General features: G+C 41.0%; 1 protein-coding gene across 3 annotated transcripts in view; it reads right to left on the reverse strand.

The window, feature by feature from the left end:
• Positions 1 to 1,518: 1,518 nt before the first annotated feature.
• Positions 1,519 to 19,817, reverse strand: part of smarca1 (SWI/SNF related, matrix associated, actin dependent regulator of chromatin, subfamily a, member 1) — a 111,611-nt gene continuing 93,312 nt past the window's right edge. For all 3 annotated transcript variants that reach the window (XM_059976961.1, XM_059976962.1, XM_059976963.1), the window contains 3 exons: positions 19,532 to 19,744; positions 10,631 to 10,741; positions 1,519 to 2,003 (listed from right to left, as the gene is read on the reverse strand). In XM_059976961.1, the coding sequence (XP_059832944.1) occupies positions 1,932 to 2,003; positions 10,631 to 10,741; positions 19,532 to 19,744 (396 nt within the window). In that variant the 3' untranslated portion in view covers positions 1,519 to 1,931. The remainder of the gene's footprint in view (positions 2,004 to 10,630; positions 10,742 to 19,531; positions 19,745 to 19,817) is intronic.

Raw genomic sequence — 19,817 nt, forward strand, 5'->3', positions numbered from 1 at the left:
TGATAGTGTCCCCTTCCAATCAACTTTGGCCAGCTAATCACTCATGCTTCTATAATTCTCTTTACTCCACCATAATAACACTACATCTGACTTTATCTTCTCCCTGCAGGATAAATTCTATCATATTATGATCACTGCTTCCTAATAGTTCCTTTACCCTAAGCTCCCTAATTGTACCTGGTTCGTTACACATCAAATCCAGAACTGCCTTTCCCCTAGTGAACTAAATCACAAGCAGCTCTAACAAGCAATCTCATAGGGATTCTACAACTTGGGATCAAGCACCAACCTGGTTTTCCCAATGCACTTTCATATTGAAATCCCCCATGACTATCATAACATTCCCCTTATTACATGACTTATTTATCTCCCTTTGTAATTTATATTCCATATCCTGGCAACTATTTGGAGGCCTGTATACAATTCCCATCATGGTCTCTTTACCTTTGCAGTTTCTTAACTCTACCCACAAGGATTCTACATCTTCTGATCCCATGTCAACTCTTCCTAAGGATTTGATTTCATATTTTACCATCAGAGTCATCCCAACTCCTCTGCCTACCAGATATCATAAAGTTATGCAGCTATGGGCAGGTCAAATGTAAAGAGGCAGCAAGTTAAGGCAAGACCGTTAACACCGCTGAAAAGTAGATGGATTTTGGAGCCAAGTTCATAGCACTCTGAAAGTAGTTACACAGGTTGATAGGATGTTAAGAAGGCATTTGGCCTGCTTGACTTTATTAGTTGAGGCATTGAAGTTAGGTTGCAGCTTTATAAAATCTAGTTAGGCCTCATCTGAAGTATCACATACAGTTCTGGTTGCCCCATTATAGTATGGCTGTCAGGGCTCTGAAGAGGGTACAGAAAAGGTTTACCAGAATGCTGCCTGGATTAGAGAGTATGTCTTATGAAGATGGGTTGAGCAAGCTAGGGAATTTCTCTTTGGAGCGAAACAGGATAAGAGATAACCTGATTGAAGTGTTCAAGGTGACATAAAAATTCAGCGCTATTCATCCTTCCAACATTCCTTTAGCATGAATGTTGGAAGTAAGGATGATTCTGCATTGACACTCTAACCCACTTGCTCCTTATAATCAAGTAGGCTTAAACAGATCCAAGACAAAATTAAATACTTCTGAAGATTTTACAGACAGCTAAGAAAGGACAGTGACTGATCCATTGGCATCAACAGAGATTTCAACACTGGAGCAACTGGTGTACAGTGGAAGTCGTGAACCCAAGAGCTCCAATTCCTTATAATTTCACAAGTTATCCAAGAATGGATAAGGTAGGATCAAAATGGAATTGTTAGCAAAGCAAACTTCATAAAGAGAACCCACCAATTTTTTCAAACAGAGAAATATTAGTACAAAAATATGATCTTCCCAAATGCATTGTGCATTAGAGAATATACAGTATACACTGAAAGAATATTCCAGTTCAGATATATGTTGCTTTCCCTCCAATAGACAGCATTATGTTATTTTACATTTAAAACTGCACAATAAGAGGGAAATATCCAAGAAACAAGTTTTATTTTTTCTTTTAAATGATGCAGGTTTTGAAAAACCAACCCAGAAATCCAAACAAATACCTTGCTGAGTATCCCAATTTGCTTCAATTTCCAGTCATGTACAAACACAGGCTCCATGATTTTATCTTAAACAACCAATATATTAAAATGCATGCCAGTAGATTACTGTACAGACAACTGCAGGACAGACATAAAATATTGGAATGACACAGACATTTAAAAACAAAAATAAGCATTCACTGTTTGGCACAAAAAATCGTGTTTCCAAATGTATTTAAAATTCTTTGAGATTACTGAAACTGCATCCTATTTTTTCCAAATAATATACAAGGCAGAAAAGCAACAGAAAAGAAACGATAATGTTTAACCAAGATGCAGTCTTCATTTAAATACTGATTTAATTCTTCATTTTTTTCCAATCTTTTCGTCCAGAAGTTTCTGGAGTTGGCTCTGCTTTTCTCTTCTGTGCCTAATAATAAAGAAAAAAAAGTTATATTTTATTAAAAGAATAACAGTATAAATATTGAAATAAAATCATGACATTTTGCATGGAAACAAATAAAGTGTAGATTGTAGATCTTGTTCTGACAAAAGGTTTCTGCTCATCAACCTGCCTTCCTCCATTAGTACTAAAAGAATTTCAGAGTATTTATGTTGTTTCTCTCACTAAATTAAACTGTACATTACAACATTCAAACCTTAACCTTTCTATACAGGTTAAATGGACAACATGAGTGCAGCATCAGTGCTTCAAAAAACAACCCCCATTCCAAATTTACCATTTCCATACAAGCATTGGGTTAACTATAACCTAGAAAATCAATCCCACTCATTTTTGTTGTGATAAATGTATGTTTTGACCATGATACACAATCAGCATGTTCCTACCACCAAAAAAAAATTACTAGCTCTGTCTTTAAAACAATCTTTATGGTAATTCCCTTCTGTTTTGGTGCAGAATATGTGATTCCTAACGGCAGTTGTCCACAGAGAATGCAATTAGTAACACAGTAACTAGCTATACTACATTTCATACGACTTCATATACTCACCTATTTCCGCTCTATACGTAGCAACAAGCTATTATGAGTTATACTTGCAGTGACCAGAAGTGTGTTCTCTTCAGAGAAAAGCTACCACATTTAAATTCACAGAACAGATTTGATATGTAACCATATCTGCAATCAGTAAAGCTGGGTGAATGGACAATCTAAGTATTTATATCCCATTTGAGGCATTTTCTGTGGTTAACGATTCAGTGCAATGTTTCTTCCTTGTTTTGAACAAAGTTACAGAAAAATCTCTATCCCAACTCATCTCTGCTGAGCGATTTGCCGACCTGAGCTAGTCTCATTTACCTGTCTATGGTTCATATCCTTCAAATCACTTCTCATCCATGTCTTTTACATGTAATTGTATGTGCCTCTACCACTTCCTCCGGCAGCTCAATCCTATGCCCACTACTCTCTGTGAGAAAAAAAAATGTACCTTAGATGCCCTCTAAATATTATTCCTCTCACTTTAAACCTATGTTCTCTAACTTTAGACTCCCCTTCCCGGGGTGGTGGGGGGGGGGGGTGGTGCTGGGGGAAAGACTATAATCATTCACATTATCTACACCCTTAATTTTTTAAACCTCTCTGAGGTTACCCCTCACCGTCCATCACTTCAGGGTAAACAGTCCTAGTCTCTCTTTATAGGTGACCAGAACTGCATACATTACTCTAGGTGTAATCTCACCAACACCGTGTACAACTGTAACATAACTCTTGAACTCAATGCACCAACCAATGTGGGCAAGCATAGTATGCACTTTCTTCACCGCCTGTGTCATCACTTCAGAGAACCATGTATTTGCAACCTCTAGGTGTTTTTGATCTACAACACTCCACATTCACTGTGCATGCTCTGACTTGGTTTAACTTACCAGAATGTAGCACTCTGCATCTGCCAGAGTTAAATTCAATTTGCCATTCTTTTACCCACTTTTTCCTGTTGATCTAGATCCTGCTGTAATCTTAAACAATCTTCTTCACTGTTTAATACACTACCGAATTGGGTGTTACCGCAAACATTTTAAAAATGTGAAAAATACAAGCTATAGGTTGTACACTTTTGCACTAATTTCAGTTGTTAATGAGGAAAGAAGCATCATGTAGCTTGACGACATTATTGTGCATGAATGGCACCACAGACAATGAACCTATTCTGGTTGGAAAAGCCCAATGCAACTACTTGATGGGCAGGATTTCAAGAGGAAGCAGAATAATTGAGTTAAAACATAAGCAAATCAATATGCTTAAAAAAAAGTGCAACTGCAATTGTGCTCAAGTTTCCAGCAGTAATCATTAAAAAGGATTTCAGACCCTTTTCACTGATCTCTATCGAGTGACTAGTTTTGGGAGTAGCAACTAATCTTGGCATAAACTAGAACAGAAATTGCTGAGTATTCTCAGTTAGAGTGAAAGATCGCCAATCTGAAATATTCCCCATAGGAGTGGCTCACCTCCTCCACATTTCCAGGATTATCTACCATTATGTCAGATTTTCAGCATCAATAGTTTTTTGTTCTTGTACGATCGATCTTGGACCTCAGGTCAAAGAAGGTAAGATGAAAAAATACATTTTCCACAGTTCTTTTGCCAGATTGTTATCCAAGAAAGAACAATGGGAGGAATGAATGCTTAAATAGAACCAAATACAATTGATTCCATAGATTGTTCCTATCAACTGGATTGAATACCATAATCTCTGTGACTGCATGGACTTTACCTGGGGTGGATTCCTCCTACACCCCAAAGACAGGCTTCTTTATAGGTTAATAGGCCCCTTTAAATTACCCCTTATAGTAATGCTGGATGGAGAGTTTAAAAGTAGCTGAGAGAGAATAGATTGCCAGGAATAAGTGGCGAACACTTCAAGATGGTGGTGTGACGCAGCGCGCAGCGGCCACTTAGGAATGAATATCTGTAATCTGTCAAGTAGGAAGCCGTGTACAATCCTGATTTGATGGAGACAAACGTGTGAAGTACGGAGGAACATCTGGTTAAACTTTTGAAATGCCTGTTTCGTTGCCGCTGTCCTGTGCGATCCAAATCTCTAGGAGGAAGGCCCCGAATCCTCGGCTTTGCCTGTTGCTTGGCGGCCAGTGCCGGGGTCGAAGTGCTTAGCAGAGATGGTGCTTGGTGCTCAGTGTCGGAGGCCTGAAGTTTTCGGACGGAATCGGAGCTGGCTGTCGTTGGGGCTCCCAAAGTGCTGCATCGGCAAGCTGCGGCGCTGGAGGTTCATGGCAGGAAGAGTTTTTCTTCCTTCTACTGGCTGCATGAGATGGGCTGTCAGGACTTTGAGACTCTCTTTTAAACCGTGCCATGGACTGCTCTTTATCAGATTACAGTATTGCTTTGCACTATATGTTGAAACTATATGTTAACTATAACTATATGTAACTATGTGGTTTTGTGTATGTCTTGTAGCTTTAGTTTTGTCTGATGGGTTTGTAGTTCCTTTCCGGGGAATGTGCTGAGACGGTAGCATGATATCGATACGCAGCAGCCTCTCCGGACTGTGGATTGGGGATTACCAAACATAATGTGGTTTTTCTTGTGTGGTCTGTTTTGTGCTTTTTTGTGATGTCATTCCGGAGAACGTTGTCTCATTTTTAACTGCATTGTATTTGTGGTTATAAATGACAATAAACTGAATCTGAATCTGAAATGGAATTGTACTGCATTGATTTAATGGGTCAAAATCCCCCATTTATAAAGAAATAATTATCTCTAAACACTTACAATCATGGCCCATATGTCATGAATGGTTGTTTTATTGCCATACTGTAAGGCAAACATCAAATAGAGAAAACCAGATCAACAAGGATTAGCAACTTGAAAATAATGTAAAAAAATTGGGGAGAAAATGTAAAAAAATTTGTGCAGTAGAGATCATTTAAAAATTGGCCTTTTCTCATTTATCTCTTTAACCAAAAAGTGAGTACTAACAAGCCAGCTGGGATGTGTTACTGAACCAGATGGTGTGTGGAGGTAGAATTAACACCAAAGAAATTCAATCATTAAAGGTATTACAAATGAACAGCAGGATTCCTCCTTGTCACAACACCTCTGTTGCTGCAGAGGCACACCAGTGATACTGTATAAGACTGTTATAAAAAGTGACTCTCCACTGAAAAAGAAAGTCTATATTAACTCATCAAAACTGGATATTTAAAGGTGGCAATTCATATTGGCTTTCTCATATTAAATGGACATTGGATATTAGCCCCAACCGCACTCTGCGTCTTCCATCTCAAACTAGTTCTTTGACATTAAATGGTCCTAATGGCCAATGATATATTTTTATATATGGGCAAAAAAACAGCAGATGGAATACAGTGTTGGGAAATGTATGATAATGCATTTTGGTAAAAGGAACAATAGTGCAGACTATTATCTACATGGGGAGAAAACTCAAACATCAGAGGTGCAGAGAGATCTTAGAGGAGTCCTCGTGCAAGACTCCCAGAAGGTTAATTTACAGGTTGAACCTGTGGTAAAGAAGGCAAACGCAATGTTGGCATTTACTTCAAGGGGAATAGAAATTAAAAGCAAGGAGATAAAACTGAGGCTTTATAAGACATTATTTAGGCTGCACTTGGAGTAATGTCAACAATTTTGGGCCCCATACCTCAGAAAGGATGTATTGTCATTGGAAAAAGTCCAGAGGAGGTTCATGAGGATAATTCCAGCAATGAAGGGGTTAACATATGAGGTGCATTTGAAGCTTTCAGCCTGTAACTCACTGGAATTTAGAAGAATGCAGGGTGGGAGGGGAGATCTCATTGAAGCCTACTGAATGTTGAAAGGACTAAATAAGATGGATGTAGAGAGAATGTTTCCTCTGGTGGGGGTATCCAGAACTAGAGGGCATAGCCTCAAAATTGAGGGGTGACCGTTTAGAACAAAGATAAAGAGGAATTTTTTTTAGCTAGAGAGTAGTGAATCTGTGAAATGCTCTGCCACAGACTGCAGTGGAGGCCAAGTCAGTGGGTATATCTAAAGTGGAAGTTGATTGATACCCTGACTGATCAGGAATCTAAGGATATGGCAAGAAAGCAAGTGTATGGAGTTGAGTGGGATACAGGATCAGCCATGATGGAACAGGGAGAAGACCTGATGGGCTGAATGGCCTAATTCTGTTCCTATGTCTGTGGTCTACCCATTTATTTCTCTCAGGTCTATATTTGAAATGGAAGAGAAATGGAGATTTATGAAGTGTGGTTCATGAATGTGTTCTCGCAATCATTTTCCAAAACATTAATTTGGGTAATCAGAATAAATACTGCACTGAGATAGATGACACCTGGTTCCTGCCTAGAAATTACTTTTTTCTCTAGAATCCACTCGAGAAAATGTGATGCAAACATTGTAAAGTTCAATTTTATTCCGAATTATTTATCCAAATTAAAATCATCCAAATAATTTTAATTATTCACTTTTTTTAAATATAAGATCTATTTTATTCATCAAGGGTGATTTTCCTGCTTTTATTCAATCAAGTAAATGCAACAACAGTGGAAACCTGATGTCATATTCAAGCCAATTTTTTTCTTAGTAGGATTATCAATATCATCATTATCATATCTCTGGAACACGGAAAAAACAATTTTTTGGTGTGTTGATTTATTATGAACTTTGTATGAAAGAACTGAATACTTCTGTTTACCAAATGTGTTCAAAGTGGCCAAACTAACATCTCTCTGGCATTAGGGGGAGGGAGATTAATAGCCTTATAGTCCTTGTAATCACTGGCAACTGTAATCCCTTTGTAATCAATGCTGAGTCAGCCTGCTTCAGGCAACAGAAAATTTGGGCATGCTATAGGAGCTCAACTGATATTGTTAGAAGTAGTTAGAACATAGTAATCAGCAACAACCAGTGAGGGAATCCTAAGTGTCAAGCTTATCATCTATTGAAGATGTTTTTGTTATATAAAATGCAACTGTCCCACAGCAGAAGTAAATAAATTAGTTCGAATGTTTTCAGGTGTTCTGACAAACATCAGTCTAGAAGTTTTTTTATTAGTCTATATATGATTAAAAGAGCCAACAGCTTACTTTATACAGTGCACAAAAATAATCAATAATAAATTATAAGCACAATCAGAGTGGAAAGAGCAGGATCAAGAAACCCATAGCAAAGGTTTAGTTGTTGATAACCTTGTATGATATAAGATCCCATTGACTAATGTGATTGATTCTTAAACACCCCCTGAAAAGGCTGAGCAAGCTATTTGGTTTTATCACACCTGCTACATTGAAACAGAAAATGATTAAAACAGATGGGTCAGCTTCAGCTTCAGCTTCGGCATCAGTTCCTAAAGAACACAGTCAACAACCACAACAAGACCTAGTATGCGAGTTGCAAAGCCAACAGCACCAAGTAAGTAATTTTCCTCCTAAGACCCCTGATACAGGCTGACTCAGCAACACAGAGACTCTGTGTTGAGCAAATTCAGGAAATGTATTCAGTGCTGGATACAGCATTGAGCTAGACAACATTCTTAATGCAATGGTCTTTAACAAACTGTCTTTCATTGCTTCACCAATGTCTTTCCTTCCATCTAAAGGTCAGAAATGAGGAATGTTTGCTATTGATTGTACAATATTCAACCTCATTGCAATTTCTCAGCAAATAAATTAGTCCATACCCTAATTTAGTAGGACCAAGATGATATACATTGCCATGTAAAGTAATCAGTTTCCAATTCTTTGTTCACATAAATGAGTATTATAACCAGAGATATTGATCAATTTAACTGAGAATTTTTATTTGTGAATCACGTGCTCCTTTTTTTCCAAAGCAGAACCCAAAAACAAAGAAAATTGTGAAGCATGAAAAACTAAACAAATACTGAAATATCAGTAGCTCAAAAGTATTCATCCCTCTTTGCTCACTACTTAGTTGAACCACCTCTCGCAGTTACTACAGCTAGATCTGCCCATTTCTCCTTGCAAAATTTCTCAAACTATGCTATGTTAGTTGGGAAACGGCCGTGGTCAGAGACACTCTGTCGGGCTAAGGTCAAGACTCTGACTGGGCCACTCAAGGACATCAATTTTCTTCACGTAATCAACTCCATGGTTGCTTTGGCAGTGTGTTCTGGGTCATTGTCCTACTGAAAGACAAGTTTCCTTCCTAGTTTAAGATTTCTGGCAAATGCTAGCAGGTTTTTACCCAAAATCTCGCTGTATTTAGCAGCATTCATCTTTCCATCAATCCTGACGTTCTCAGTCCCTGCTGCTGAAAAGCATTTCCACAGCTTGATGCTACCTTGTTGTTACCTGGCTACTGCACAGTATTAGATTTACGCCACACATACTGCTTCATGTTGAGGTCAAAAGTTCTATTTTAGTCTCATCCAACCACATCTTTGAAGTATCTTCTAAGTTACACTTTCAAAGTCTTTACAAGCAAAGATTTGCTTTTTGTTTAGCTAGTGCTTCTTTCTTGCCACTCTTCCACATATATCCTTTTTGTGCAAGGCCTTAAGAGATTGTGGAGCCATGAACTTCATCTTCAGTTGCAGCCACTGACTTTTGCAGCTCACTCAGAGTGACTGTTGGCATCATAGTAGCCTCTCTTCCGAGTGCCATTCTTCTCCAGCGACTAAGTTCAGAAGGGCAGCCTGATCTAGACAGTGTGGCTATGTTTTCATATCTTTTCCACGTTTTCATGATGACCCCTAAAGTATGTTCAGTGTTTATGAGATGGTCCTGTTCCTTCCCCAACTTTGTGCTTCTCTGTTATCATTTCCCTGACTTGTCTTCAATGCTCTTTTGACTTCATTTTAGTTCGGTTTGGAACTTACAGAAAGAGGGAGTATTTATTCCTATGAATTAGTTGAAAACAGGTGATCTTCCAATTTTGTACATCAACAGACTGGGTGAGTTGACAAGGTAATATATTGCACCTAAGGAAAATTAGTGTAGTAATTATAAAGGGGAGGATTATTTTTTCAGCCTCACAATTTTGGTTTTTAATTTATAGTAAATTGTCTACAGGTTTTGAAATTTTACTTTTGATTTGATATGATGCACAAATATTTAATTCAAAATCCTACTTCAATATATTTTAACTTTAGAAAATAGGACAGTAAAGTGTGAAAATATTTGAGGTGGCTGAATACCTATTCAAGGTACTGTCCAGACATAAGCAAGTAATGTTAATGTTGAGTCCTCTACCATCAAAATCCTGGAGTTACTCCATTGTTCTTAAACTGGACCAGAACTATACTGCAGATGCAAGACTAATCAGAGGCTCATCTGCTGAGACCCCAAACATTTTCCATCAACTACAAGGCATAGGTCCAGAGTCTGACAGAAGTGATCCTGGATGTGTGCCATTAGAAGCTCAACTATACCAGTAACAAACTTGATTGGTATTATGATAACGGCTCATTTTCTCTATTGTCACACCATGGCTGGAGTGTGTAGAATGCACTGTAATCATTTGTTTAGGCTACTCCAATAGCAGCTGGCAAATCTCTGTCCTCCAGCACAAAGGAGGACAAGACCTTTATGCCCATGGGATACCATCACACACATGTTCCTCTCATCACAAACCATCTTAACATAGAAATATAGGTTCTACCACCCACATGTTTGTCCTTACCAGCAATGGCAGATCTGCAAAAAAAAAAATGGCTATATCTGATGTTTCATAACAAAACCAGAAAATTGTTCATTAATGCATCAGTATAACTTAAATACTTATTTTCCAGATCAGTCATTCTATAACATTTCTGAATGAGATTAAAACCTAAACATGGTATCATGTCAGGAATATGACTAAAATAGAAATTATATCAGAATTACAAGGCTAGCTTCAGAGAGGAATCATACAGCCAGTAAAAAGAGGCAGAGATCAGCTGTGAGTGGGCTGGATTCAAAATCTTGATGTTGAAGTGACCTTTTTAGCAAGCATGAGGTGCTCTATTGTGGCTTCTGCATGTGAAAGCAGCTGCTGGCTAGAACTGCACCTGCTTGTCAAAGCTTCTAAAACTCCTCATCTAGTTTCTCCCAAAAAAAAACAGAACTTTGAATACCGTTCCTATCTTTGGTCCTCGCCGTTTCTTTTCAGCACGCTCCTTTTCTTCAAGTTCTGAGTTTTCTTTCTCTATCAGTGATATCAATGTATTGCATCGCCTCTGAAGTTCCTGATTTAAAAATAAAATGCAGAGACAAAAGTTTAGTCAACAATGCCAAAAGGAGGATAGGAAGACCCCAAATGTGCAAAGACAGTGCCATGCCTACGCTTCATATTTAGCTGTAGTAGCCTAAACCCTACAGCAAGTTGCTGTCTCTAAGAATAGTACTCCATTACTTGTCTTTATGAGTCAACTTCTGCTGGTCAGAAGCAGCTGCTTATTGTATATACATGTGAGCAGTGGACTGATTCTGGAATGAAACAGGAACACCATATTTACACACCGGGAAAGAAAGGTTTGCACTCAAAAATATTGAAAAGTATTCTGCTTAAGATAATTTACTTCACACACCTATTTCACACCTGTCAGTCTTAATAATCCAAAGTGTTAAATACATTTAGTATGAATTTGTAACGTATTATGTTTCCAGGCTACTTTGCCAAAATAAGCCCTAAACCCATTAATTGTGAAAATTAATAGAGAGGAAATAACTGTACATAGAAATACAAAACAATTTACCTTAAAAAGGCCAAATATGCATCCAAACATTAATGATGGACTCATCCTTTACTCCCAATGTCGAATTCCCTCACCACCACATCAAACTGAAAGTCCATTTCTTCTTGCAGGCGCCCCTTCTATGATCCTTGTACCTGACGTCATTCCCATACATGCTGGTGAAGATCCCCAATCCCCACTTTAGGATGTTACTGCCACTCTGCCCCACAAATGCCATAGCCTTGGCAACCAATCAGTCTTGATCCTCAGAAAAATAACCAGATCCTAAACACCAGGACCTGCCAGCATCCAACTAACTGGCTTCAGCTCTAAGTCCTACAGAGACAGAAAGAGAAGGAGAGTGGGGAATATAGGAGAGAGAAGGTTCGTAGGGGGGAATAAGTGAGGAGTGGAAAGAGGAAATGACAGAGATTGGTAGAAAAGGGTTGTTCATCAAGGGAGTGGGGGAATGAGAGGAAATATGAGAAAAACAGGTGTGAGGGGAAGGCGAAGAGAAGAGCAAGGGGAGGGAGCAAGTTCAGCAACATCAGACATCCATAATTGTCTCCTTCTATTCAAAGTCATGGCAATGTTTCAGAATCAGGTTTAATATTACTGGCATATGCTGTGAAGTTTGTTGTTATGCAACAGCAGTACATTGCAATACATAATATTTTTATTAATTACAGTAAGTATATATATTTAACAAGTTAAATTAAATATTAGTGCAAAAAGAGGAAAAAAGTAATGAGGTAGTGTTCATGGGTTCAACGTCCATTCAGAAATCTGATGGCAAAGGGGAGGAAGCTATTCCTGAATCATTGAGTGTGTGTCTTCAGGCTCCTGTACGTCCTCCCTGATGGTAGCAATGGGAAGAGGGAATGTCCTGGGTGATGGGGGTGCTTAATGATGGATGCCACCTTTTTGAGGTATCACTCCTTGAAGAGGTTTTTAATTTTTTTCTTTTGGTTTGATATGATGCACAGATATTTGGGGATGTTGGGGAGGCTAGTGCACATGATGGAGCTGACTGAATTTACAACTTTCTGCAGCTTACTTCAATCTTGTGCAGTGCCCCCTGCAGACAGCGATGCATACCAGATATATTGCAGCTAGTTATAATGCTTGCCATGGTACATCTGTAAAAATTTGCCGGTGTTCTTGGTTACACACCAAATCTTCTTAGACTCAATGAAATATAGCTGCTGTTGTGCCTTCTTTGTAATTACATCGATGGGTTGGGCCCAGGATAGATCCTCAGAAATGTTGACACTCAGGAACTTGAAATTATTCACCCTTTCCATTTCTTATCCTTTGATAAGCACTGGTGTGTGTTCCCTCATCTTACCCTTCCTGAAGTCCACAATCAATTCTTTGGTCTTAATGACGTTGAGTGCAAGATTGTTGCTATGACACCACTCAACCAGCTGATCTATCTCACTCCTGTGCGCCTTCACATCACCATCTGAAATACTGCCAACAACAGTTATGTTGTCAGGAAATTTATAGATGGCACTTGAGCCACACAGTCATGGGTGTAGGGTGACTAAAGCAGTGAGATACACACAAATCCTTGAGGTGCACCAGTGTTGATTATCAGTGAGGTGGAGATAATATTTCTGATCCAAACAGACTGTGGTCTTATGGTGAGGAAGTTGAGGATCCAGTTGCAGAAGTCCGGGTTTTGGAAATTTTTGATCAGAATTATAGGAATGATTGCATTAAATGCTGAGCTGTAGTCAATAAGCAACAGCCTTATGTAAGTATTATTGTTGTCCAGGTGATCCAAGGCTGCGTGAAGAGCCAATGAGATCACATCCGCTTTAGACATATTGTGGCGATAGGCAAATTGCAGTGGGTCCAGATCTTTGCTTGAACAGGAGTTGATTTTAACCATAACCAACCTCTCAAAAAAAACACTTCAACACCATAGATGAGTGTTACTAGACATTAGTCATTAAGACAGCTCACCTTGTTCTTCTTGGGCACTAGTATGATTGTTGTCTCAATATAGTTTATGTCTCTATCTACCCAGCCACTGGTCTATGTAGCATGGCCTTGTTCCTCTCTGAACAGCACCTCTCTTTCATTACTCTTCACCCCCTCCAATCCTTCTCAACCTTGATCTGCCACCATCCCTCTCTTCTCCCTTCTTCCTTCTCTATACTCCTCTCCTTATTTTATATAGCCCACTTCCTCTCCTCCCTTTCCTCTCTCATTATTCCCTTTTCTCTCCCACTAAAAAGCAAAGAATTTTCCTTCAAAAATACTGGGAATTGATTATGTGTTTAACCATATAACTATATAACCATACAACAATAGACAGTAGGTGCAGAAGTAGACCATTTGGCCCTTCAAGCCTGCACCACCATTTTGAGATCATGGCTGATCATCTACTATCAATACCTGGTTCCTGCCTTGTCCCCATATCCCTTGATTCCCCTATCCATAAGATACCTATCTAGCTCCTTCTTGAAAACATCCAGAGAATTGGCCTCCACTACCTTCCGAGGCAGTGCATTCCAGACCCCCACAACTCTCTGGGAGAAATTTTTCCATAACTCTGTCCTAAATGACCTACCCCTTATTCTCAAAACATGCCCTCTGGTACTGGACTCTCCCAGCATCTGGAACATATTTCCTGCCTCTATCTTGTCCAATCCCTTAATAACCTTATATGTTTCAATCAGATCCCCTCTCAATCTCCTTAATTCCAGCATGTACAAGCCCAGTCTTTCTAACCTCTCTGCGTAAGACAGTCCAGACGTCCCAGCAAATTAACCTCGTGAATCTACGCTGCACTTCCTCTACAGCCAGGATGTCCTTCCTTAACCCTGGAGACCAAAACTGTACACAATACTCCAGATGTGGTCTCACCAGGGCTCTGTACAAATGCAAGAGGATTTCCTTACTCTTGTACTCAATTCCCTTTGTAATAAAGGCCAACATTCCATTAGCCTTCTTCACTGCCTGCTGCACTTGCTCATTCACCTTCAGTGACTGATGAACAAGGACTCCTAGATCTCTTTGTATTTCTCCCTTACCTAACTCTACACCGTTCAGATAATAATCTGCCTTCTTGTTCTTACTCCCAAAGTGGATAACCTCACACTTATTCACATTAAACGTCATCTGCCATGTATCTGCCCACTTACCCAGCCTATCCAAGTCACCCTGAATTCTCCTAACATCCTCATCACATGTCACACTGCCACCCAGCTTAGTATCATCAGCAAATTTGCTGATGTTATTCTCAATGCCTTAATCTAAATCGTTGACGTAAATCGTAAACAGCTGTGGTCCCAATACCGAGCCCTGTGGCACCCCACTAGTCACCACCTGCCATTCCGAGAAACACCCATTCACCGCTACCCTTTGCTTTCTATCTGCCAGCCAGTTTTCTATCCATGTCAATGTCTTCCACCCAATGCCATGAGCTTTGATTTTACCCACCAATCTCCTATGTGGGACCTTATCAAATGCCTTCTGAAAATCGAGGTACACTACATCCACTGGATCTCCCCCGTCTAACTTCCTAGTTACATCCTCGAAAAACTCCAACAGATTAGTCAAGCATGATTCACCCTTGGTAAATCCATGCTGGCTCGGCCCAATCCTATCACTGCTATCTAGATATGCCACTAGTATCTTCCCCACCACCAATGTCAGGCTGACAGGTTGATAGTTCTCTGTTTTCTCCCTCCCTTCTTTCTTAAAAAGTGGGATAACATTAGCCATTCTCCAATCCTCAGGAACTGATCCTGAATCTAAGGAACATTGGAAAATGATTACCAATGCGTCCGCAATTTCCAGGGCCACCTCCTTTAGTACCCTAGGATGCAGACCATCTGGACTTGGGATTTGTCAGCCTTCAGTCCCATCAGTCTACTCATCACCTTTCCTTCCTAATGTCAATCTGTTTCATTTCCTCTGTTACCCTATGTCTTTGGCCCATCCATACATCTGGGAGATTGCTTGTGTCTTCCTTAGTGAAGACAGATCTAAAGTACTTATTAAATTCTTCTGCCATTTCTCTGTTTCCCATAACAATTTCACCCAATTCATTCTTCAAGGGCCCAACATTGTTCTTAACTATCTTCTTTCTCTTCACATACCTAAAAAAGCTTTTGCTATCCTCCTTTATATTCCTGGCTAGCTTGCATTCGTACCTCATTTTTTCTCCCCGTATTGCCTTTTTAGTTAAGATCTGTTGTTCCTTAAAAACTTCCCAATCATCTGTCCTCCCACTCTCCTTAGCTCTGTCATACTCCCTTTTTTTAATGCTATGCAATCTCTGACTTCCTTTGTCAACCACTGTGGCCCCTTTCCCCCCTTTGAATCCTTCCTTCTCCGGGGGATGAACTGATTTTGCACCTTGTGCATTATTCCCAAGAATACCTGCCATTGCTGTTCCACTGCCTTTTCTGCTAGGATATCCGTCCAGTCAACTTTGGCCAGCTCCTCCCTCATGGCTCCATAGTTTCCCTTGTTCAATTACAACACTGACACCTCCAAGCTGCCCTTACCCTTCTCAAATTGCAGATAAAAACATCATATTATGATCACTACCTCCTAATGGCTCCTTTACTTAAAGATCGCTTATCAAATCCTGTTCATTACATAACACTAAATCCAGAATAGCCTTGTCCCTGGTCGGCTCTCGTACAAGCTGTTCCAAGAATGCATCCCATAGGCACTCTACAAACTCCCTATCCTGGGGTCCAGCACCAACCTGATTCTCCCAGTTCACCTGCATGTTGAAATCCCCCATAACTACTACGACATTACCTTTGCCACATGCCAATGTTAACTCCCTATTCAACATGCACCCAATATCCATGCTACTGTTTGGTGGCCTGTAGACAACACCCATTAGGGTCCTTTTGCCCTTACTGTTCCTATCCACACAGACTCTACTTCTCCTGATCCTATGTCCCCCCTTGCAAAGGACTGAATCTCATTCCTCACCAACAATTACAACACAGAAACGGGCCATCTCGGCCTTTCTAGTCCGTGCCGAACGCTTACTCTCACCTAGTCCCACCGACTTGCACTCAACCCATAACCTGCCATTCCTTTCCTGTCCATATACCTATCCAATTTTACTTTAAATGACAATATCAATGGAATTATAATGGAATTAAAATTATGCTGTGTGCATACATCTACTGATGCTTCTGGATGTTCCTGGAATCATTGGGTGTTTCGGGTCTTTCAACATCATACACCCTTCTCCACGCGACCCAGCCGGGGCTGATCAGACCCCAGCTTGTGTCCAGATGGCTAGCTACACATGACTCCATGGCTCCCCCCTCCCTTGAGCCACAGCCATCTTGAGGCTCCCTCTGCCGCATTGGTGGTACTGTGGATGGCTCTCCTCTTCCTCTCTCACTCAATGCCCAAATTGCTGTAGGCTCTGGCTAAGGAACGGGCTGCAAATCCCCCACAACCAACTTCCACTGGGAGACACCTCGCTCTCCGTCCAGCCTGCTGGCAGTTGCTGACCAGTCCTGCATACTTAGATAGCGTCCTTTCAAAGGCCTCTTCCAAGTGATCTTCCCATGGAACTGTCAGCTCCAGCGTCACCACCTGCTTCGTAGACAGACACAAGGACAATGTCTGGTTGCCGGGTGGTGGCTGCGATATGGTCGGGGAACCTCAGCTGCCTCCGAGGTCCATCAACAGCTGTCAGTCACTTGCAGAGGACAGGATACCTGCAGATGTTCTTTTGGCGGGTATTGGCTGCTCCCCAGCTCTTACAAAGGCAATGGTCTGCTTGGAGGGTCGAGACCGCTTCGCCCACTCCACTCCTGCGCTGATGGCTTCAGCGATGGTCTTCAGGACCTGATCATGCCTCCATCGGTACCATCCCTCACCAAGTGCCCTTGTGCAGCTGCTGAGGATGTGCTCCAGGGTTCCTCGCCTGGAATACAGTGGGCACACTGATGACTCTGCTTTGCCCCATGTGTGCAGGTTTGATGGACTTGGAAGAACATCGTACACTGCCTGGATTAGAAATTGGATGCAGTGTGGCTCGGCTTTCCAAAGCTCAGCCCAGGTCACTTTCCTCTCCACCTCATTCTCCCATCTTGTCCAAGCTCCCAGTTGCTTCATTCCCATCGCCTTGCAGGTTCTCCTCTCCTCCACTGCTGCTCTCACTTCCTCCTGAACTAGATGGTGCCTTTCCTTCCATCTGATGGTGTCCATTTGGGGAGTTGGAAAGGATCCTAGCCCAGCTCTGCCTTGTGTGACCACTCCCACCAGCCTCCTGTGATGCAGCCTTTCCTCTGCTTCCTGAACAGCTTCCTCTACCCTCCACTTCCTGTCAGTCCTCACTTGGATCCCTGCTCTAGCCACCTTTGGATCACTTGAGTCCCTGTACTGTACCACTTCTCTGGCTCTTGTAACTTTGAATTCCTCCTCCAGGGATATGAAGGGCAGTTGCAGTTTGTTGTGGTGTCCATACAGTGTGATGCTGCTCAGGCTCCTTGGCAGCCCCAGCCATCTTCTGAGGTGCTTTACTTCCTCTCTAAGGTTTTGATTGTTGGGATCGAAACTGCATAGACGAGGAGGGGCCACACGATTCTGGGAAGAATGCCAGGCTTTGAACTTCCCAGGTAGACCAGACTTGTCCATAGATTTCAGCCAGCCATCCAACTCGGTGCAGGTTGCCTGAATGGATGCCGTGTCCCTTAGAGAGCTGTCAAAAACCTTACCTAAGCTCTCGACTGGCTTTTCTGTGATGGTTGGGATGGCTGAACCTGCGATGCTGAACCAGAACTTGTTTTCCACCTTGCCTTTCCTCAGCACCATTGATCTTGATTTGGCTGGTTTGAAATGAATCCGAGCCCACTCCACCAGCTTTTCGAACCCCTGCAGAATCCACCGGCAGCCGGTGACTGATTCTGTGGTGACAGAGAGGTCATCCACGAATGCCCTGATGGGTGGTTGCCATTGTGCGGAATTCATTCTGGGCCCTCTGCACTCTGTTTCAGCAGACTTAGTGAGCATGTTCGTGGCTAGGGAGAACAGTGTCACTGAGATAGTGCATGCTGTGATGATGCCAATCTCCACCTCGTGCCAGCTTGATGTAATTGCTCCTGAAGATACCCTCATCCTGAAGTCGTTGTAATAATCAGCGATAAGGTCTCTGATTCTGCTGGAGACGTGATACTTGATCAGTGTGAGCTGCACCAGCTTGTGCAGAATGGAGCCATATTCATTTGCCAGGTCGAGCCACAGCACTGACAGGTTGCCCTTGTTCTCTCTGGCCTCCCTGATGAGCTGTGTCACCACACTGGTGTGCTCCAGACAGCCCGGCATCCCTGAAATGCCACCCTTCTGGACTGATGTATAGATATAGATGTTCTTTGCTAGGCAGATGTGTAGACTATTGGAAAGGGCGCTGAAGAAGATTTTTGCCTCAACACACAGCAGGGAGATGATACGGAATTGGTTTTATTTTTAATAGTTTAAAATCTTTTGACAGCTATAGTTAAAATAAATTACATGTAAATAGATCTTGCTAAATACTAAGCTTTTGTTTAATATTATTGAGCAGATTGAAGCTGTGTTTCTAGTTGCAGGATCTGCTGTAAAGTTGTAGATAGTCTATAGTTCTTATGAAACCATAGCAATTTTCTCTTCAGTACCATCAGGATCACCATGAACAGTTACCAACATATTTCATTAATTAGATATGAACTAATAATTCTCCCCCAAAATAACTTGGAAGGCAGATGCTTCATTAGACGTCAGTGAATTATGTATATTCTTGATAATGAGCCACTTCCCATTTTCTCGATTGACTATCAATATCAATCACTGGCCATCAGTCATTCACAGGATACTTGTCAGCAATGACAAAGGTTTGCAGTTAATAACATCCTCCAAAAGTGAGAAACATGTCCAATTCTTAAGAGATATTTACTAGGATCTCATGCAAACTGAAGCTCCAGCCTCAGAGCAGGCTCCCTAATGCACAAAAGTAGCACTTGAACATTTCCAATACCAGCCACAAGAAGCAAAATCTTGAGTTTAAAACCAGTTTTTCAACCAGGGCAGCATTATATCTAATAACATAATGATAACAGGTCATTGACCCAAAACATTATCTCTTTCTCTCTTTCTAGGCTCCATATGCATGTACTTCCCGCACTTTCTTTTATTTTTGTTTATACCTAACCCACTGCATTGCCACGATTGCATATGGGCCACTTAAGAGACTTACCTTGAGTTTGAAACATAATTTATATCAATTTAAAAATCTTTTGAGTATCTTGTAATTAAAAGGTTTCATACCATTGCAGTCCTGGACTTGATAAACCAGTCAAATCTAAATTGTGGTGCATTGCGCACACACTGCCGCAACTCCTCATACACATTTTCTTTATCAAAGCCCATCTTGTGCAGCATGCAGATCAGAAAGCGGTCTTCTTCCTCTGTGTAATTCTTTCCTTTGTTAGTTCCATACTGAATACGCAGCTGATGGAACGGAGCTTTATACCTTGCCATCTAGAACACAGCAAAAGGGAATATAAGTTTGTACAACACACACAGATGCAAACATGTGACACAGCAGAAACTC

The sequence above is a fragment of the Hypanus sabinus genome, chromosome 8, assembly GCF_030144855.1.
Source record: "Hypanus sabinus isolate sHypSab1 chromosome 8, sHypSab1.hap1, whole genome shotgun sequence".
Taxonomy (NCBI): Eukaryota; Metazoa; Chordata; class Chondrichthyes; order Myliobatiformes; family Dasyatidae; genus Hypanus; species Hypanus sabinus.